At 39.1% G+C, this 21,456-nt stretch overlaps 1 protein-coding gene across 2 annotated transcripts in view; it reads left to right on the top strand.

Annotated features, from left to right (window-relative positions):
* The window catches only part of aebp2 (AE binding protein 2), a 194,997-nt gene that overhangs the window by 169,158 nt on the left and 4,383 nt on the right, over positions 1-21,456 (top strand). The window contains exon 9 of one of the 2 annotated variants that reach the window (XR_006315049.1): positions 19,319-19,505. Coding sequence is in view for 1 of the 2 variants with exons in the window: in XM_043713488.1 (XP_043569423.1) it covers positions 19,319-19,327 (9 nt within the window). In the remaining variant the exon portion in view is untranslated. Of the gene's footprint in view, positions 1-19,318; positions 19,506-21,456 lie in introns of those variants that run through there. The other variant, XM_043713488.1, reaches the window with a different exon arrangement.

Raw genomic sequence — 21,456 nt, 5'->3', positions numbered from 1 at the left:
CCTCTCCGGCCTATCACCGTCACCTTAACCTCCTTCCACCTATCGTATTCCCAACGCCCCTCCCCCAAGTCCCTCCTCCCTACCTTTTATCTTAGTCTGCTTGGCACACCCTCCTCATTCCTGCTCCTTTGATGCTGCCTGACCTGCTGCGCTTTTCCAGCAACACATTTATAAGCTTATGCACTTTGTGGTAAGGTCCTAGGGAGTGTTGCTGAAAAGAAAGACCTTGGAGTGGAGGTTCATAACTCCTTGAAAGTAGAATCGCAGGTAGATAGGATAGTGAAGAAGGCGTTTCGTATGCTTTCTTTTGTTGGTCAGAGTATTGAGTACAGGAGTTGGGAGATCATGTTGTGGCTGTACAGGATATTGGTCAGACCACTTTTGGAATATTGCATGCAGTTCTGGTCTCCTCAATATCGGAAGGATGTTGTGAAAGTTGAAAGGGTTCAGAAAAGATTTACAAGGATGTTGACAGGGTTGGGGTATTTGAGCTAGAGGGAGAGGTTGAATAAGCTAAGGCTGTTTTCCCTGGAGTGTCGGAGGCTGAGGGATGACCTTATAGAGGTTTATAAAATCATAAAGAGCATGGATAGGACAAATAGACACAGTCTTTTCCCGGCCTGGGGGAGTCCAGAACTATAGGGTTTAGGTGAGAGGGGAAAGATATAAAAGAGACCTAAGGGGCAACTATTTCACACAGGGTGATACGTATATGGAATGAGCTGCCAGAGAAAGTGGTGGGGCTGGTACAATTGCAACATTTAAAATGTATCTGGATGGGTATATGAATAGGAAGGGTTTGGAGGGATATGGGCCGGGTCCTGGCAAGTGGGACTAGATTAGGTTGGGATATCTGGTCAGCATGGACTAGTTGGACCAAAAGGTCTGTTTCCTTGCTGTCCATCTCTATGACTGTAAATCTGCTGTCCCTTATCCTAAAATGATGACCTCTCGGCCTAGATAGCCCCGCATGAGGAAACATCTTCTCGACATCTACTTTGTCAATTCCCCTTCAGCATCTTATATACTTTAATTAGATCTCCTCTCAGCCTTCTGAACTCTAATGTGTATAGGCCTAAACTGCTCATAAGACATGCCTTTCATCTCTGGAATCAATCTTGTGAACCTTCTCAGAGGTAACAGTTCCTTTGCCAGGAAACAATCCCCACCAAAGGTTCTGAGCCAAGGATCCTCTTACCATTGGACTCTGTTAGAACTTTGCAAATGGTCTGCCAAAATAATTGTGATATTTCCTGAGCTTGGACCTAATTCCAGGTTAACCTAAAGAGTGGTCGCCTCTAATCCACATAAATGTCATACCAGAATTGATATGTTTTATATCAATGTTTATATCTGAGAGTTTTGTTTATTTTTGTAAACTTGCAAAAATGTTAAATTTCTAATAAAAATATCTATAAAAAAAAAAGAGTGGTCGCATTGAAATATAGAAATGAGAGAAATAGAGGAAAAAAATGAATAAAATAAAGAGGAGCAAGCCTTGGCATTAGACTTAAGCCCAGGCATTGCCCTGTACCATACAATTCTCTGGCAGGTACCAATAAAACTCTGGTCTGAAATACAGAAGCGAAAAATGGAGGTGTCTGGTTATAGGTGATGTGCTGAGGTGGCAGTTCTCGGAGAGACCTCGGAGCTATGCAAAATGGAGAGTTGGACGTGAGACTATTTGATGTGAAAGTGCAGATGGAGACCCCACTTATGGCTAACATTGTACACTGACTCACTCACAACTTCCACAGTAAGTAGACTTGGAACACTATAGCAGAAAAGTGGCAGACAAAACGCTTGCATCTGTTTTCCACAGCCTCTATTTCCGGGAGCAGGTCGTGAGCCTGAAGCCAGAGGCTATAGCTTAATGGACACCGGTCCACCTCTGGCAGAGTGGCCAGGGGACTCTCCTTGTAACAGGCCTGTTGGAAGGATTTGCAGGTTCATTGGCAACATTTGTGTCACATTATGAATGTACCCTTCCTTAATTATCAAGTCAAGGGAAACCTTAACCTGGAACTTCAGGTTCAGAGGGAGGGAAACCTATTACATTAAGTAAGAAAAAGGAAAATATTACATATATGTTCAATTGTTTAAACCAGTTTATACAGAAAAAAAAACAATGTTGTGTCAGGGAATCTATGGAACTTTTGTAACAGAGGAAAAATTAATTTCTGCATGACATAACATTTGATTTCTTAGTGACCAGCTCTCAGAATGGCAGAAAAAGCTGAACTTTCAAATTAATAATTTTGTTGAATATAATTTTGTTCATGGGAATGAAAAAAAAGCAGCCAATAATAACACTGCAGTCCTACAAACATAGTGAAGTATGGAATTATGAAATACCATTTTGATTCATCTGACTGGCTCCTGGGTACAAGCACAGAATACACCATTCATTGCTTATATTCCTCAATTAAATAATAATCCTTTTAATACTTCTCAAACAGCTAGCAAGCCAGTTAGATGGATTAAATAATAAGACGGTGGTAATCTGGGCCTGGAATGTACAACATTTCAGAAGTATTGAGTGTATTGAGTTCAGAAAGGTAAACTTCTCTCGACCTACAGTTTTCTTTTATTATTTATTCACGGGTTTTGGGCATCACTGGTTAGGCTAGTATTTATTTACCATTCCAAGTTGCCCTTGAGAAGCTAATAGTGAGCTCCCTTCTTGAATCACTGCAGTGAAGCTCCACCCACAGTATTGTTAAAAAGTGAGTTCCAGGACTTTGACACAGTTTTAGTGAAGGGGCAGTGATAAAGTTTCAAGTCAGGATGGTGTGTGACATGGAAGGGAACTAGCAGACAGTGCTATTCCAATACAGCTTGCTGCCTTTGTCCTCTGAGGTGGTAGATGTTTCTAGGTCATAGGTTTGGAAGAAATCAAAGAAGCACAGGCAAGTTGTTGCATGCATCATGAAGCTGTTATATACTGCTACCACTTTGCAATGATGGACGAGAGTGTCAAAGTTTAAAATGATGGCTGGGATGCCAATCAAGCAGTCTTCTTTGTCCTGGAAAAGATTGGGTTTCTTAAGTTTTAATGTTATTGAACATCAAGGGGACATGGTTAGATTCTGTCCTATTAGAGATGGTTGTCACCGGGCACTTGAGTAGTGTGAATGTAATTTGCCACTTATCAGCCCAAACCCAGGTCTTCCTGCAAAGGGGAATGGAAAACTTCAGTGTTTCAAAAATTGCAAATGGTCCTGAAGATTGCGCAGTCATCAATGGACATTCCCACTTCTGATCTTATGATGGAGGGAGGATCATTGAAGGTCATTGAGTCAAGTTTTGCTTGGGTTCCTTGATGGCATGCTTGATCATGTGTTCCCTTAATATCATGGACAATCACTCTTTCCTCATTTCTGGAGTTCAGCTCCTTTGTCCATATTTGGACCAGCTGCAATGAGGTCATGGGCTGAGGAGTTCCTGGAAGTCAATGAGGAAGTTACTGCTGTCTATGTTCCACTTGATAGCACTGTTAACAACCACCTTCCATCACTTTACTGATGATTGAGAGTAGGCTGTTAGTGTAATAATTGGCTGGGCTGGATTTGTCCCATTTCTGGTCATATCTAGACAATTTTCCATTTGTTGGATATATGTCAGTATTATTGCTGTACATGAACATCTTGACAGGGGGGTCAGAGCCAGTTCTGGAGCATAAGTAAATGCTATTGCCAAAATAGTACTGCTCACTCCTCAGGCGATAGGCTTTATTGAACATAGCTGTTGTACAAAATGGTAAGAGAGGACACCTCTGGAATCCTACACCTACAGATCCCAGCTCCATGTGCTCTGATATTACTATAAAATTCCACCTTACTCACATGCTCAGTTGCTATTGCTAGAATGAGGGCAAGTGAATTCTTTACTTAACATCTCTTTCCAAGTTCTTTCACATACTCTTTATTACTAGTGTTAAAACTGAGCCTTCCACTCCCTCTTCCCCATCTTTCGCCTGAGGCACCAATAGCCATGAAGAACAACGATGAGCAAACTGATTGAAGAGTGATCCTCCAGAAATTTAACCAACAGTTCCCCTTGAAGAAAAAAACAACAAACTGAAGTTCTCCCTTTCCAATTAACTTGTGGCACACTCTAAGCCGGGAATAAATCTAATGGCACAGAGGAAGAATGAAGAGCATTCTGCAGACAATTCTGGAGACAAAGGAATGAGGATTTCCCCTCTTCTTTTAATAAACTTTCACTTTCTCTCGATAGTAGCATCAATTCCGCATCAGCTTCAGTATGAAGTTATCTCCTACAGACAGAATCATCTCAGGATCTGCAGCAGAAAATAAGAATGTATCACCAACAAGAAAATAAACTTGTGGTCTAGGATCCATAAGACATTCAGGGTAGTACTGTATTCTGTAGAGGTTGGATGGAAAATTGGAAAGTAGGATATCCATAATATGTCATGTGCCGACTAGTCTTATCAGTCAAATATTCTGACTGGCTAGACATCAGGGCTCAAGTTCCACATTGTCCCTCCAATTAATTTCCAATCATCATCATTGTGGAGGTGTTTGCTGTCATTAACAAGAGTTGCCTCTTCCATGATGGTCTTCTACAGATGGAACCAAAGGTTCATGCTCTCTCTGTCTCAAAGGTTTCCTTTTGAAATATAAGATCATGACTCATTGAGAGTAGTAGGATGTTTTCCTCAGCTAATAATTCAGTGTGATATTTAAGCTCTGAATAGTTCAGTAAAGGATAGACCTTACGGTATCTCTTTGTTGTGTTACTTGTGGAAGAACACTGGCTGTATCTACACAGAACTTGTGAAAATCTGCTATGACATTTCTTTTCCTAGTTTCGAGGCTTGTAGTGTTGTATAACTGCTAATAAGAGACTTTAGGTCAGCAGTCTCTCGGAGATAATTAGACTGCTCCAAATCATGCTTATTTTGATATATTCAAGCTCATTTTGATGCTCATCTCTAGGTCAAAAATGTTCTGAAGGTGATTGATATGTTAAATATAGATTAACTGGGAGCGGATTAATTGTATACATATGGGGAGTTAGGAATCTGTGGATATGGGTTTTATTGCATGGCCAACAGAAATAAAATATGGACTTGGATTCTGTTTAAATGAGCTTATTTTTTGAAATATAACATTCATCTCTAGAAATTCCATTTGTTAGGCCTATGTTTATTTAAAAAGTTCTCACATGGTTCCATGGTTTGCTGATGAGGCTCGATAGCAAACAGATGCCATTTATGAATAAGTTTTGAAAATTGGTATGATCCTTTTTCTGGAGGGATCCTGGATGTTCATTTTCAATCATCTCTTGCAGTTATTGAACAATGTGATAGGCTGTTTCTGAGGTCTCACTTTCTCTTCACATGTCAGTTTTCTAACTTGTGGACTAATTGAATGATCTTTTCTTCTCCATCTCTGTGAAGGCCTCTGATCTACAAGCATCTGTGAATCACTTTGAGAAAGCGTTTTGCATACAGTTAGCCAGTGTGCACTTCTCCAGCCCTGTGTAAAACCTCCCTCTCCATGATCCAATATCTAGGTGTGCCTTGAATTCTTTAACACTTTAGACCTCCCTTCACGTTTTAGCCCCACTTCTGTAGTTGGATGACTGGGCTGGCCTCATCCTTCATCTATAGCACTACACTGTCACTGGGTTTTATTTTAGACACTCCTTGCCACTTGCCTCCAACTCTGTGAGTCTTGTCAACATTGTCACCATGTAATAAGATTGTATCTGCCCTCACATGAGAGAACATTAGGCATAACTAGATCCAAGAGCAGCTAAGAGAGAACATCTTTGCAACCCTATAGACTCAGGTTTCAGTTACATGTAAATTAAAACCATAACTTGTCCTGTTTCAGACTTAGTGGTGTGAATATTCAGTCAATCAACTAATGCACGAGGAATGATTTTTTACAAGTATACAATAACTGAGGATACAAATGATAATATCAGTGCTATATTATACGAGCCACACACAAATGCAGTGGCATTAGTGCTAACTCAGTAATATAGACAGTGGAATAAGCGGGATAATCTTTACTTGGGAACCTTGGGATCCAAATTCTATGAATAATCTTGGCAAGGCGGGCATTGTATGGGGAATGATTACAGGAGGTCATGAAGAAAGACTTTAAGATTTCACAGAATGCCCAGTAATCTGTATTTGTATAGTATCGAACACTCTTCCACGATGAAATATACAAAATAACACAGGAACAGCTGGTTTTTATGTGTTTTGGAGTTTCATCAGTGCCAACATTGACATTGGATTCAGCTCAGGAAATCAAAGAGCCCAAAACAATTGTAGCAAAAAGAGATTGCATAAACTTATAAAATTCTCTCAGGGCCAACAAAAATTCAATTGCGGTAGCTCACCTGTTGACTTGTCAATGTTCACTGATCATCCCATAAACTAGTGGAGCTGAAATAACTCCCATCACCCTTGTTTTGCATGTGCACAGAGAATAGGCTCTGACTAGCCCGCCAGAACCAGTCCTTTGAATGAAGAGACTCTCTGAATCTCCTGTTTGTTTGTTTTTTTGATTAAATGTTTATTAGAATGGAGACTGTCCTGTTGCAAGATTGGGAATATTTCTTAACTCACACAGATTCCTTTATTCATAAAATATGTTCAGACTGAAACTCATGCAAGATAACCGTGTATGATCAAGACATAAAAATCTGACGTAACAATGCAATTTACTTGAACAAAAGCTCCCAGTGCAAGGAAAAAAATGTAGCTACAATCTTGAGGTTTTAATACCCAATAAACATAATCAGTCAATCTACTGACAGTTGTAGAAGAAAGAAAATAATACATTTTTAAAGTATAAATAGTTTGTGTGGAATTATTTCATGAATGCTTTTACTTAGATCAAATTGCATGCTAAATGTATTATAATATGACAAGTTTGAACTGTTTGGGAGGAATAGATGTTAAACTTATCCAAATTCAAACACATGAAATTCAGGGTCTTCCACAAAATGCCTAATAATCATTAAACCATAATTTCACTACATGAAGTAAGAGCTTATTACACTTAATCAAGTCCCTTAAGATTTTGTAACACTTATCAAAATTCATCAATACCATTATCAGAACAAGTAAAAAATGTAAATAACTTCTCATCCTACATGCATGACATTAGGTAACATAACTAGGTGAACATTTTAACAAAAGCAGAATATGACGCTTATGAAGATACAAGTAAACAGTTGCCATGATGTTTTGCTGATCCATTCTTCTTTTTCACACTGAAAGAGGTTCACCAGTTGTTTGCTTGCTGAGAAGCCATATAGTACTATGCAAATCATTGCACAGTAGTAATCTTTGAACCTCTCCTGTAGAATCTCCTGTTTACATCTGTCAGCCAGGGGTCCCTGATTGGCCCAGGTTAACAATCCCAATCAAAGATCTCATAACCAATGGTCCTGGTTTCAATCACTACAGGATGGAGCACACTGACCAGCATGTCCAGAAAGTGTGACACAAATTCTACCATGCAGTCTAGGCAAACACCATAATAAAGGCTTAAGGGAAAACAGCATTGTAAGAGGCGACACCTTCTGGCTCAGGCTGCAAAGCCTTCTCTGATAGTAAAAGGTCCCACTCACTTCAATCAGAGTAAGGAAGTTCAACCAATATCACATATCACTTGAATAATAATAAATTATCTTTGCTATTTATTTTATTGACATTCGATATTGGCAGTGTCTTGCTGTGCACAAATTATCTGTCACATTTGTCTACATAACAATAGTGATGACTCTTCAAAATTAATTGACTATAAAGCATGTCGAGATTTTCTAAGTACTTGACAGATACTGTACAAACACACATTTTTAGTTTTTGCTTTCACTTAAACATCTTGCTGACTTGTCATTTTGTTAATTGTGCAGTCAATAAAGCAGTTATTGCTCAATATAAATCTCCACAAAGCTGAGCTATCCTCAAATGAGAGTAAATGAGTTAAAAATATATGAACAGTATTAATCTAGAACATATTTTAACATTATCATGGTTTAGAAGGAGTGTATTCAGAGCAATATTAATAATGATTATTTTTTTGATACAAACAGTTGTGGAAGAATGCATCTCTATAAAAAGCAATAGTATTAACTAGTTGTAATAAATATCGAGTATGAACAAAGTTACAAAGACACACGGCATCTGTTTAAAGCAGTATCAATGGATGTTCTTTGTTAGTGTGAACCATTTAGATTTATCACAGGTACTATGAAAGCACTCTGTAAACTCAATTGCAGGTTTTAGTGAGTTCAGAATGCAGTAGTCAGAAGCAATATTACTGGTGTATGAGAATTGTATTGTTTTCTTAATCCATCAATTGCAAAGTTAAGCTCAGTGCATAGATTGAGTTTAATCTTTTGGGCTAAAAGGACCTTAGACATCAGTCTTTGGCAGTAGAACCCTCCTTCAGTAAAGGTAAATGTTGCCAGTTCCTGGACAATTGCTCCAGGTAGTAAATTTATGCTCTAAATTTGTACATCAGACAATAGCATGGTCTTCATAAATAACATCAAGAATCAACTGTAAATGACACTGTAGGTGATTAGTTCCTTTGAAAACTTGACCACAGAATATAAAGGCACCTTTTCAATGAGTAATGCTGTCACATAGTAATGAACTACATTAACAGTGTGTAGTGCTAATTTACTTTTGAGCTCTGTTGGAAGTTTTCTCACAACAATGAAAGGTATGAAAGAAAGACTTGCATTCATAGATCACTTTTCGCAACCATTGGATATCTCAAAGTGCTTTGCAGCCACTGAAGTACATTGAGGTGTAATCACAAATAGGCTGGGGCTGTTTTCCCTGGAGGATCGAAGGCCTTACAGAGGTTTATAAAATCATGATGGGCATAGATAGGATAAATAGACAAAGTCTTTTCCCTGGAGTGGGAGAGACCAGAACGGGAGGGCATAGGTTTAGGGTGAGAGGGGAAAGATATAAAAGGGACCTAAGGGGCACCTTTTTTTCACACAGAGGGTGGTACGTGTATGGAATGAGCTGCCAGAGGAAGTGGTGGAGGCTAGTACAATTGCAACATTTAAAAGGCATCCGGATGGATATATGAATAGCAAGGGTTTGTAGGGATATGGGCCAAATGCTGGCCAATGTGTTAGATTATGTTGGGATACCTGGTCGGCATGGACAAGTTGGACCAAAGGGTATGTTTCAGTGCTGTACATCTCTGTAACTCTATGACATGTATTGTGGACAATGAGGTAGCCAATTTGTTCACAGTAATATCCCACAAACAGCAATGAGACAATGACAAGGTAATCTGCTTTTTGTAAGTTGAATTGAAGGGTGAATCGTCCCAGACAGTGGGAATAAATCTTTTGCTGTTACTCAAAATAGTGCCGCACAATCTTTTACATCCACCCAGGCAGGCAGATGGGGTCTCAATTTGCCTTCTCAGCACCTCTGAAAGATCAGCTCTCTGTCAGTCCAACACTGCAGCATCAATCTTGAGATTTTTATGCTCAAACACCTGAGATGGAACTTGAACCTGGTACCCTGACATTCAAAGGCAAGGTTGCTACCAATTGAACCATAACATTTTCCATTTAATCTTCTACTTGCACTTTTTCCTTGCTGTGAATATCTTACAGATATTCAAAAAGGCCCAGAATGTGGTTAAGAAGGAAAAGCACCTCATAACATGTGCGTGTTCACAAGAGTACTGAGTTACCTGGATTTCCATGACCAAATCAGGAGGTTTTCTGGATTCTAGGAGGTTCATTGATCATAATTTGACTATTCCAATTTCCTTCATTTCCAATCCACTAAATTCATGAAGTTATATAACTTTAATTTGGCCTAAACAAATTTATAAAGTGATATTTTGAAAACAAGATGTCTAGATATGGCAATTGTGCTCCAGTAGGAACAAGAGAACTCAGAAGGTGATGATTTGGAGGCTTTAATCTCAAGCCACTTGGTTCCTGTCAGTGGTCTGTCCCGCACCACACCCATCACTGGATAAATACTCAAGGCAAATATTCATTTTCCAGCTTCAAATTACCATAGTGAAAGCTTCTAAAGCTTTTTATTGTTCATTTTCTGCAAAGGATAACACAGCTAAGACTAAACTTTTGTAATTATCCCTAATTACCCTCAGATGCAGGTGATGGTGGGATGACAAATAGAGTTTTCCTGCAAAGAAGTGACTTCCTGAGTCATTTCAGAGGGCAATTGTGCATCAACCATTTTGGGATGAGACTAGATGTTTTACCAGAAAGCATGCATTGAGCTATTGTATTGTACATGCACAAAGTACTTGAGTCTTCATGAGGATTTCGTACTTTGACCAGACAACAATCTCAGGAATAAACAGAGCTTAAATAAGAACTAAATGCAGTGGATGCTAGAAATCTGAAATAAAAATGGAAAGTACTGGAGGAACTCAACAAGTCTGACTACTGTTCAGTGGACAACATTGCTCCGATATTCACATTTCTGTCCTGATGTGGAAGTGCTGGTGTTGGACTGGGGTGGACAGAGGATGAAGGAGCAGCACTCCGAAAGTGTTTGATTTCACATAAACCTGTTGGACTTTAACCTGGTGTCGTGTGACTTCTGATGACATTTCTGTCCTGGGTTTGATATAGTGTTTCAATGAAGCTTAACACAAACTAGAGGAACAACATCTCATTTTCTGCTTGGGCATTTTACACCCTTGAGGACTCAATATTGAGTACCACAACTTCAGAGTATGACCTTTGTTCTCCATTTTTATTACCCACCCCTTCCCAGTCATTACTTATTTATGTCTCATTGATTTTGCTCTCAGCAATCCATTGTCTCCTTTTCACATTTATAATTTCCCCCTATTTTACATCTCTATCACTCCTATAACACCAATAGCATTCCCTCAGTTTTGCTCTGGCAGTCTCTCCATCTGTTCCACTCACTCCTCCTCCTCTTTTAACAGCATGAAACCCACTATTTTCTATTCCCTTCCAGTTCTGCAGAAGAGCCATACTTGATTTGAAATGTTAAATGTGTTTGTCTCTGGGATGCTGCCTGACCTACTGAGTTTCCCAATCATTTTCTGTTTTTATTCGAAACAAGAAAAGCTTTTTCTTGAGTAAAATAATAGTTATCGCATTTATCTCCAGGTCAATTGTCACTATTTTAAGGCTGGCAAAGGTTTGATGACATTAGGTACTGATGACATCATGTGAAAATGGGCACTTGATGTAAACAGATGATGCTATGATTTCTTAAAGTAACCCACATATCTCAGCACATACAAAACAATTGCTAATGTAACCAAAATAACTTTAATAACAAAGTAAAACATCCCCATTAAATGGAACAGTCCATGTCTCTCTCACATCTTTAAAGCAGCTAATTGCAGTTTTGCTGTCGCAACCTATCTATTGATGTGTTTGTTTAAGGATTATGACATTCAGCAGTGAAAGACAAGTCAATTGTCTGAAAAGGTTACTACAGCTGAACAGCATTCACCTTTGACCTACTAGTAGCCACAACTTCCCATTTACTTTTAAATACAGTAAATGACAGCTGTGACATAAATGGATTGAATAGATCAGTTTGTCCCAAACGTACAAAGGAGTAAAGGAGTACAATTACCATTCCCACACATCCATTATTCAAAAGAAGCTATTTAATAAATGCAGCAATTTTTCCTTGCCATTTCAACACAGAGAATATTTATGAATACTTATACCAGTTGCCCATCTGTCTACCTTCAAAGTTGAAAGAATGCCACAGAATACTCAACTCCTTTATTCCTTGACTCAATTTATTACTAAATAAAAAACAATTCAATTATCTTTCCAGATTGTCAACTCTTTGACTTCTCAGGCAGTCTGCAGCAAACACTCACCAAATATCTTTCCTGTTACTATGTGATTTAATCCTCTGGTTTGATTCACTTCCACTCCATAAAGTCAAAGAAAACTCTGATAAATTGTCTAGGACTGCCTTTTTCATTGCTAATATTCTCAGCCTACTTTGTGTTTCCGTGTATTTCAGATAACTGACTTCCAGATTTTGTTTCCTCACTCTTCTATATGCCCCCTCCAAAGTCTTGATTTTCATATTATAGCACATTGAATAGCATTATCTGCAAAACTAGTTAAGAACATTTGTTTAATATTGTACTTTAGGACATAGTGCTTCAACAGAGTGAAAGCATCGTAATTGATAATGCACTATCATGAATTCCTTTTCAGTTTTGCAGTATGAATTTATCTGATTGCTTGGTTTCTTTCTTCTTTTGCTACTTATTAAGAAATAATCCTGCATTTTTATAGGATCCTTACTTTTCTTATACATAGGAAGGAGCAAAAGTACACCCTTTGGTTCTTGAGCCCCCTCCATCAATCTGTAAATCATGACTGATCTGGATATTGTCAGAAATCCATGTTCTTATCTTTCTCCCCATAACCTTTAACATCCTGGTCTATCAAAAACCTATCCAGCTGTGCCTCGAATAACTTCAATGACCCAGCTTCCATTGCTTTCTGGAAATGAGATTTCCACTCTCGAATGACCCTCAGAGAGAACAATTCTCATCTCTCTCTGAAAAGGGAAAGCTCTCATTCTTAAGCCTGTACCTTCTAAATCTACTCTCCCCCTCTAAAAGAAATATCCTGCTGGTATCCACTCTATCAAGGATCTTATGTGTTTCAATAAACTCACTTCTCATTCTGCTAAATTTCATTGGGTAAGCCAAACCTGTTCAACCTTTCTTTATTAGATAAACCCTTCAACCCAATGAGTTGACAGAACCTTCTCTGAACTGCTTGAAAAGCAATTATAACTTGTTTCCAGTAACAAGGTCAAAACTGTACACAATACCTACTAGAGAAGGAACAAAACTTGACCTTCTCTTGAGAAATAAGCAGGGCAAGTGACTGAAATGCTACTTTGGGACTAGTGATCAGAATTCTTTTAGTATTAAAATAGTTATGGAAAAAGATAGCCTTCTCCATAAAAGTTAAAGTTCTTGAATTAAGGCAAATTTTAATGGTGTGACACAGGAACTTTCAGAAGTTGGTTGCAGTAGACTGTTCACAGGTAAAGGGATGACTGACAAGTGGGAGGCCTTCAAAAGTGCGATAATGAGAGTTCCAAGGCATTGCATTCCTGTTAGAGAGAAGGGTAAGGCTGGTAACTGTACAGAACAATTGATGAATAAAGATATTGAAATTCTAGTCAAGAATAAGAAGGGATCATAGATAAAGACAACAGGGATCAAATGAATCCATTGAAGAATGTAAAGCGTGTAGGACATTCTTAAAAGGGAAATCAGGAGGGCAAAAACGAATATGAGATAACTTTAGTAGAATAGATGAAGGATAATCTGGAGATTCTACAAATACATTAAGAGCAAAAAAGCAATTAGAGGGAGAATAGGACCTCTTAAAGGTCAACAAGGTCATGTACGTGTTGAACTTCAGGATATGTAAGAGATACTAAATGAATATATCGGGTCAGTTTTTACTGTGGAGAAAGAAATGGAGGCTAGGGAACTCTGGAAAATAAATATTGATGTTTTGAAAACAGTTCACATTACAGAAGAGGAAGTGTTGGAGGTCTTAAAAAAAACACAAAGTTGGATAAATCTCCAGGACCTGGTCAAGGGTATCTCAGACTGTTGTGGGAAGTTAGGGAAGATATTGCAGAGTAGAAATATTTCTATCATCTATAATCATGAGTGAGGTTCCGGATGACTGGAAGATGGCTAATGTTGTGCCTTTATTTAAGGGAGGGTGTGCGGAGAATCCTGGGAACTATAGACTTGTAAATCTGACGTGGGTGGTGGGTAAGTTGTTGGAGGTAAGATGCATTTGGAAAGGGAAGGACTGATTAAGCATAGTCAGCATGGTTTTGTGTGAGGGAAGTCATGTTTTACAAACTTGATTGAGTTTTTTTGGGGACGTAACCAAAAAGATTGATGAGGTCAGAGCGGTAAACATTGTTTATTTGGACTTTAGTAAAACCTTTGACAAGGTTCTGCATGGTAGACTAATTAGTAAAGTTACATCACATGGGATGCAAAGTGAGCTTGACAATTGAATACAAAATTGGCTTGACAATAGGAGAGAGAGGGTAGTGGTGGAGGATTGTTTTTCGAACTGAAGGCCTGTGATTAGTGGTACTCCAGGGGGATCAATATTGGGTCCATTTTTGTTTGTCATTTATATAAATGACTTGGATGAGAATTTAGGGGAATTGGTTAGTAAGTTTGTGGATGATACCAAAATTGGTGGAATAGTGGACATTGAAGAAGGTTTTCTAAAATTTCAAAGAGATTTTGATTGATTATGTCAATGAGTTGAGGAGTGGCAAAACAAAAACAAACAAGGGCAGGACTTATACAATTAATGGCAAGGCCCTGGGTAATGTTGTAGACAGAGAAACCTCGGGCTTCATGTACATAATTTTTCGGAATTTGTGTCACATGTGTTTAGCATGCTTGCTTTCATTCCTCAAACCATTGAGTATCGGAGTTAGAAATGTTGAGGCTGTACAGAACATTGGTGAGGCCTCTTCTGGAGTATTGCATACTTCTAGTTGCCCAGTTATAGGAAGGAAATTATTAAGCTAGAGAGGGTTCAGAAGAGATTTACCTCCTCAAAGCTCTAATAGATTAGTTGAACACAATTTCTCTTTCATTAAGTCACATTGATTCTGCCTGACCACATTTTGGTTTACTAAGTATCCTGAAATGACCTCGTTAATAATGGTCTATAGTCTTCTGTTTTCTGTCTTCTCATTTCTTGATGAAATGTAAAAATCTGGGACAGTTGGTTACTTGTGTAAAAAATAAATAGAACCAAATCCAAAGCTTTAAGACAAGGGATAAATGGAAAGAAAATAATTGTCAGCGTGACAGAGTTTACAGATTAGGTAAATTCCATTATTAGGAGAAATAATATTCAAAGTCAAATAAATGAGGTACAGTCAGACATTGAAATGATCAAGACCGATGTTGGAAGGCAATGATTTGCAGGTCTCCACTCGGGGACATTTTCCAGTGGGAGTGGAGGAGGGAAGGTCCATTTAAATTTCAGATGACCTCTCTTCCAGTCTCCAATCTAATCATGACTTATCTGAAAGCTTACAGGGATGGGATGTGCTGACCATCTGTGAAACACTCACACTTAGGTGGTTGCACCCATTGGGATTGGATCTTTTGATTTGATTGGTGGTCAAAGACATGCAATTGTGGCTGCAGCTGAGACAAATAGGGAGTCCAGAGTACAGGAGCCTTTCATCATGTCTGGATGTAAGTAGGGGCTACAAGGTGGATAAATCATTGACCAGGGCACTGTGGAATCCATTTGAATGACTGGAATGGAAAGGAATGGCGTGGGAATCGGGTTAGTACAGTCAGGCAGGATTGGTTCAGTTCTCTGCAGAGGATAGTGAGAAACCAAATGCCCGCTGACCTCCAGAATTCAGAAAGTCCACTCAGGGGCAACTTGGTGGCTCAGTGGTTAGTATGGCTGCCTCACAGCGCTAGGGACCTGGGTTCAATTTCACCTTCAAGTGAGTGTCCTTGTGGAGTTTACACATTCTCCCCACGTCTACGTGGGTTTCTCCTGGGTGTTCTGATTTCCTCCAATGGTTCCTAAAGAACATGTTCAGGACAAGTGCTTTGGTCATGCTAAATTGCCCGTAGTACCCATGGATGTGCGGGCTAGGTGGGTTAGCTATGGGGAATGTGAGTTAAGGGATGGGTGTGAATGGCCTTCAGAGGATTGGCGTGAACTTGATGGGCTGAATGACCTGCCTCCACACTGTAGGGATTCTATTTAAAGTTGCAATTCCCAGAACTATGCTAAGAACCTTCAATGGGAGGGTAAGGACCCAATCATCTGTCTCAGTCAAACGAGGTGTGGAACTTACTCGGCTGACAGGATAAGGCTGTCTCTGCATCCCTACAGGAGCAGTCCCAGTCTTCACCTGTGAAGGACAGAATTTACTCCTCCTCGGGGGTGAGGAGTCTGATGTCAGGCACCCCTCCACCGCTAAGGCTCTCTCTGTCCCATGGTGGGCTGTCTTCTCCTGGAAAGGGAAATATTGAGTGAGACAGAAGTGGGTGGCATAGCTGGTGCAGGTGGTTGCAAACTGGTGAGGTGCCCCACACAAGTGAGCAAGCAGCAGCACAGAGGGAAATGGTGGGGAAGGTGAGAGGGAATGAGAGCGAGTCAGGAACGTGGGGCAGGAAAAGTGAGAATGACAGAGCTTGAGCCTTGGAGGGAGTTGGGTGCAGTCACAAAGGCTGCCTGAGGCAGCAGTGAGGGTGGCACTTACTCCTGCAGAATGGCACTGCTGGCCATTCCTCTCCACAGGAGAGATGACAATGACTGAGGTGATGTCCTTGGACCAGGCTTCCAGGATCTGGTGGCATAGTCCCCTCTGCCAGTCCTCCAGGAACAGGATTGCACTTCACCACCCTCTTCACAAGGACCTCAAAGTTCCTGACTTACAATCACAGCACCATTTTCCCCTTCCCTGACATCTTCTAAATAAGTGTCCTCGACAGAGCAGGGCAGCATAGGAATGCCAGTGCTCACCCAGGTGGCCTTTAATAGAAACATAATGCAGAGGGTATACACATCCCTGTTATATTTTATTTACTGCACAAACTACTTCAATATTAAAATAAAACTTACTAGCAGAGAACCTTCTCACTGACCACTCGGACATCGCCATATTTGAGGAGATTGACTTGGAATTGAATCATCTGTTGAGATTTGGTTTGGCCATTCAATTGAACAACAGGTATCTTTACACTGAGGTAAATAATTTTAAAAAGAAACTACAATAAATAGACAAAATACTACAACAAACTTCGTAGTATTGAGGTGTATAAGTTTGGCCAGTTTATTGAGTGTGCTGATTCATAAGGTACTGGTTAAAATAATGTTTGCTTTACTTTAGTTATGTTATATTCCAAGTAGAATGTGTAAGGAGATTCAGTATCAACATGCAGTCAAGGAGCTGTCAAAACTTCTCGTTTGTGAGAAACGAATTTTCAACACCTTTTTTTGACTCTTGAAATAATTACATCCTGCACTAGAGTTAGATGTGCAAAGTAAAGGGAAAACACTTCATTCCCAATTAGATTCTGGCAAGCATAAAACAGTTGAACAATAGCGCAATTGCAAGAAATAAATACGCTTTAAATTGGAAAGCAAACTTTTTTTTGACTGAGTTATCTATATTTCTTCACTGGTTGTGTTGAAGAATTTTGTGACCAAACAGAATTCATGGATCTTGTTAAAATCACATCTGAGAAGAGTAAAAGATGACTCGCTGTTGTCCTGTGACATTGTTCAGGGACAATGAAAGCATTTCTCCTTACATAAATGCATCACTCTGCTTATCTCACATTCTTTCTGTCTCGATGTCTCCCTTTGCTTATCATCTACACAGTCTTAGACTTTTCCACTCCCTCATGCTTTTTTTTTTGTCTTCTGCTATTTTCCTCAGTCTTTTTCTCAAAAGTTTTTCTCTCTCTTTCTCTCAGCTTCTGAACAGGGCTTATTCTTCACTCGCTACTTTTAATGGAATCCCCATGTTTCTTTCCTCCCTCTCTATCGCTCCTGTAACTAATTTATAAAATTGTTTCTCTTCCTACAATTACACTTTTTATTCCCACACTCTGTTTTCTTGACCTCCATTCCACATCCTGATGAGTTTACTCTTTCTCTTATCCACAATTTACTGTTACCAACTCTATTGCTACTTAAGGATAAGCATTCAATGGATACCATTCTGAGACAGCCAGAAATATGTTCACCCACACATCTCCTCCAACTGGCATGGGTCCCAGTGACGCTGCCCAGTGTGGGGCTGTCAGCATCCTATCTGTTTAATATCAGAGCTTAGGTTTCCTTCTCTCGGACCTGCAACACTTGCATTTCCCTGATTGCACCACGCCACCTCCTGCAAAGTCCCTACCATAATTCTTTGTGATCATTCATCTGGCTTACTATCTCCAATTCAGTTTTGAAGATAGCAAACCAGAAAAGACACAACCATGAGGACAAGTAAGAGCAAGTTAATCTCCGAAGATGTGAGAAAATCGGAGGGATATGGTTTATCAGATTTGCTTGTGGTCAAATAGTAAATCCTCTATTTATGTATTGATAAAGTACCCATGATAATGTCCATGATGAAGGTGAAAGTGAGGACTGCAGATGCTGGAGGTCAGAGCTGAAAATGTGTTGCTGGAAAAGCGCAGCAGGTCAGGCAGCATCAAAGATTCCTGAAGAAGGGCTTATGCCCTAAACGTCGATTCTCCTGCTCCTTGGATGCTGCCTGACCTGCTGCGCTTTTCCAGCAACACATTTTCAGCAATGTCTATGATGAACTCAAGACTTTTTTTTTTATTCACTCATTGCATGAGGTAGCATTTATTTCCTAGATGACATTTAAGAGTCGACCACATTGCTGTGGGTCTGGAGGCCAGACCAAGTAAGAATGGCAGTTTCCTTTCCTAAAGAGCATTCGTGAACCATATGAGTTTTTCCTCACAATTGACACTGGATTTATGGTTATCATTAGACATCTCATTCCAATTTCTTTCCATTATTGAATTCAAATTCCACCATCTGCTGAACCTGGGTCACTGGAACATGGTCTGGGTCTCTGGATTAACAGCAATAAAAGCACAAGGCCATTGTCTTCCCCCAGTGGGATGTTGTACCATATAAATAGCACTACTACTGTCAGAATAATAGGTTTGTGCTTGTCAAATTAACAAAATGTATCTGGAAAGCGTGACAGGAAGTAAGTGTGACATGTCAAAGAAATATTCACTAACTTCCTGATTTTTAACAGATTATGGATCAATATATTTATACAACAGATCGCAGGATTAAATGAAACGTAACCAGATGTAATGACATTCAGCAAAAGATGGAGATAGAAAATTAAATAATGATAAGTGATGTGATGACAATGTTTCTTGCAAGAAAGAATATTATGGAAAGGTTCACATATTTTAATTTTTAATGAAGAAATTGTTAATGAAATTAAAAGGATAACATCAATTTAATCAAATAACTATCAATTTGACACAATTTATGAAGTAACCTACAGTTTGAGGAAAAAAAACACAGCTTATTAATACATTCAGTTAGAACGTTACATTGATCACACAAATGTACATCTGATATAGTAATTCAGTTAAAACAATCGAGACCTGAAAATATCATATGATATCCTAGAATCAAATGAATTTTGACAAATACATTATTGCCTGATTGACTTACATTGCTCTATTCATTACAGGTATGGTAAGCAGCCTGAACAGTAGGATAGAAGATGGAATTGATACACGCCATTATTAGATGAAAAATGCATTTAGTTAACTTCTGATGCTGAACTCTCTGCGGGGTAACCACGATAAAACCAGACTGACCTTTGTGTGTCATTTGGTTCTGCAAAGCCATTGCCTAATTGTGCAAATGGGATAAAGGTAATGTCCTGGAAAGAGCATTTTACCATGTATTTTAACTTTAGTGTTCTGTTTACACAGCTTTCTGCTTACTTTTTACATATGAAGTTAGTAACTAGGTAAATATTTGGTATGCAACTTTGGCATATATTTTCTAATGTCCCTTCATCAAGAAGCATTAAGCTGAGTATTTTAGTTTAGTTTATTGAGTGGAAAAAATATTGATTGTGTAATAATTTCCTTCACTTACTTCATATGTACTAATGAGATTCCTGTCAGATAGACCTGTAGATTGCAGAAAGAGCACAAGGGCCTTGCTTACACCGCATAAATTGATGTCCTAGTTTAAAACTCCAGTGAGAAAATACAAGAAAGGAAGTTTCATTTTGTGATGTGCTTTAAATCGAATCACAGTACATAAGCAGTTAAGTAAAACAGCTGCATTTCAGATTCTCATGGCAAGCTATGTTCATGTAATTTTGTAAGTTGGTTGGATATAGTTGAGAGAAAGAAATAACTCAAAATTAAACAACAGGCTTCAGTTTATATGTAAGTGACAGCTCAAGTTTGACTGTTGGGAATAGTAGGTCTTTCTGGGTGAATGAAGAACGTTTTCCCTCGGGTGGAGAAGTTCAAAACTCGAGGGCAAAATTTTAAGGCAAGAGGAGAAAGATTGAAAAGGGATCCACGTGACAACCTTTTCAGAAAAAGGATAGTTTGTGCGTGGAATAAACTGCCTGAGGAAGTGGTGGGTTCAGATACAGTTACAACATTTAAAAAACATTTGGGCAGGTACGTGAATAGGAAAGGTTTGGAGGGATATGGGACAAATGTAAGCAAGTGGGACTAGTTTAGTTTGGGAAATCTGGTTGGCGTGCATGAGTTGGACCAAAGAGTTTGTTTCCATACTATATGACTCTGCGACTCGAACATGGTTAAGTTACTTACCCTAAATTGTTATTTATGTAGAGGCCTTCCTTTCCATTGCAAGAAAACAAAATGTTACAAATACTAAAAGAACTTTTTTTGTTTTTTTTTTAAATTAAAAGGTCACAAAAAGAGAACAACATGTATTTTTAAAAAAATTAAGCCAGTCTTCAAAACAAGAAAATATTCCCAGATAAAACAAAGATGTTGGAGATCTGAAACAAACAAAAATAGAAATTGCTGGAGAAACTCAGCAGGTCTGGCAGCATCTGTGTGGAGGACACAGAATCTGTCTTGTTAACCTTTCCTGCAGGTTTCTGAGGCAAGGGTATCCTTCCTCAAGTAAGGGGCCCAAAACTATAGGCAATAATTTGAATGTAGTCTCACCAAAGTCAAAGAAAGTTACACTAAGTCTTCCTAATTCTTATACTGTACCACTTTTGAAACAAAAGCTAACATGCTATTTGCCTGTCCAATTGCTACCCCTGACATCCCCCCCATACTTTCCATCTTTCACCTTAAATTTATGTCCCCTTGTAACACTCTGTTGTACCCGGGGAAAAAGTCTCTGACTGTCTACTCTATCTATTCCCCTGATCATCTTATAAGCTTCTATCAAGTCACCCCTCATCCTTCACCGTTCCAATGAGAAAAGGCCTAGCATTCTCAACCTATCCTCGTATGACCTATTCTCCATTCCAGGCAACATCCTGGTAAATCTCCTCTGTACCCTTCCACGTCTTTCCTAAAGTGAGGCGACCAGAACTGCACACAATATTCCAAATGTGGCCTAACCAAAGTCCTGTAGAGTTGCAACATCACTCCCCGACTCTTGAATTCAATCCCTCTGCTAATGAACGCTAATACACCATAGGCCTTCTTACAAGCTCTATCCACCTGAGTGGCAACTTTCAACGATCTATGAACATAGACCCCAAGATCCCTCTGCTCCTCCACCTTACTAAGAACCCTACCGTTAACCCTGTATTCCGCATTATTATTTGTCCTTCCAAAATGGACAACCTCACACTTGGCAGGATAGAAC

Source organism: Chiloscyllium plagiosum, chromosome 23 (assembly GCF_004010195.1).
Source record: "Chiloscyllium plagiosum isolate BGI_BamShark_2017 chromosome 23, ASM401019v2, whole genome shotgun sequence".
Taxonomy (NCBI): domain Eukaryota; kingdom Metazoa; phylum Chordata; class Chondrichthyes; order Orectolobiformes; family Hemiscylliidae; genus Chiloscyllium; species Chiloscyllium plagiosum.
This window is presented reverse-complemented; position numbering and strand designations above follow the sequence as displayed.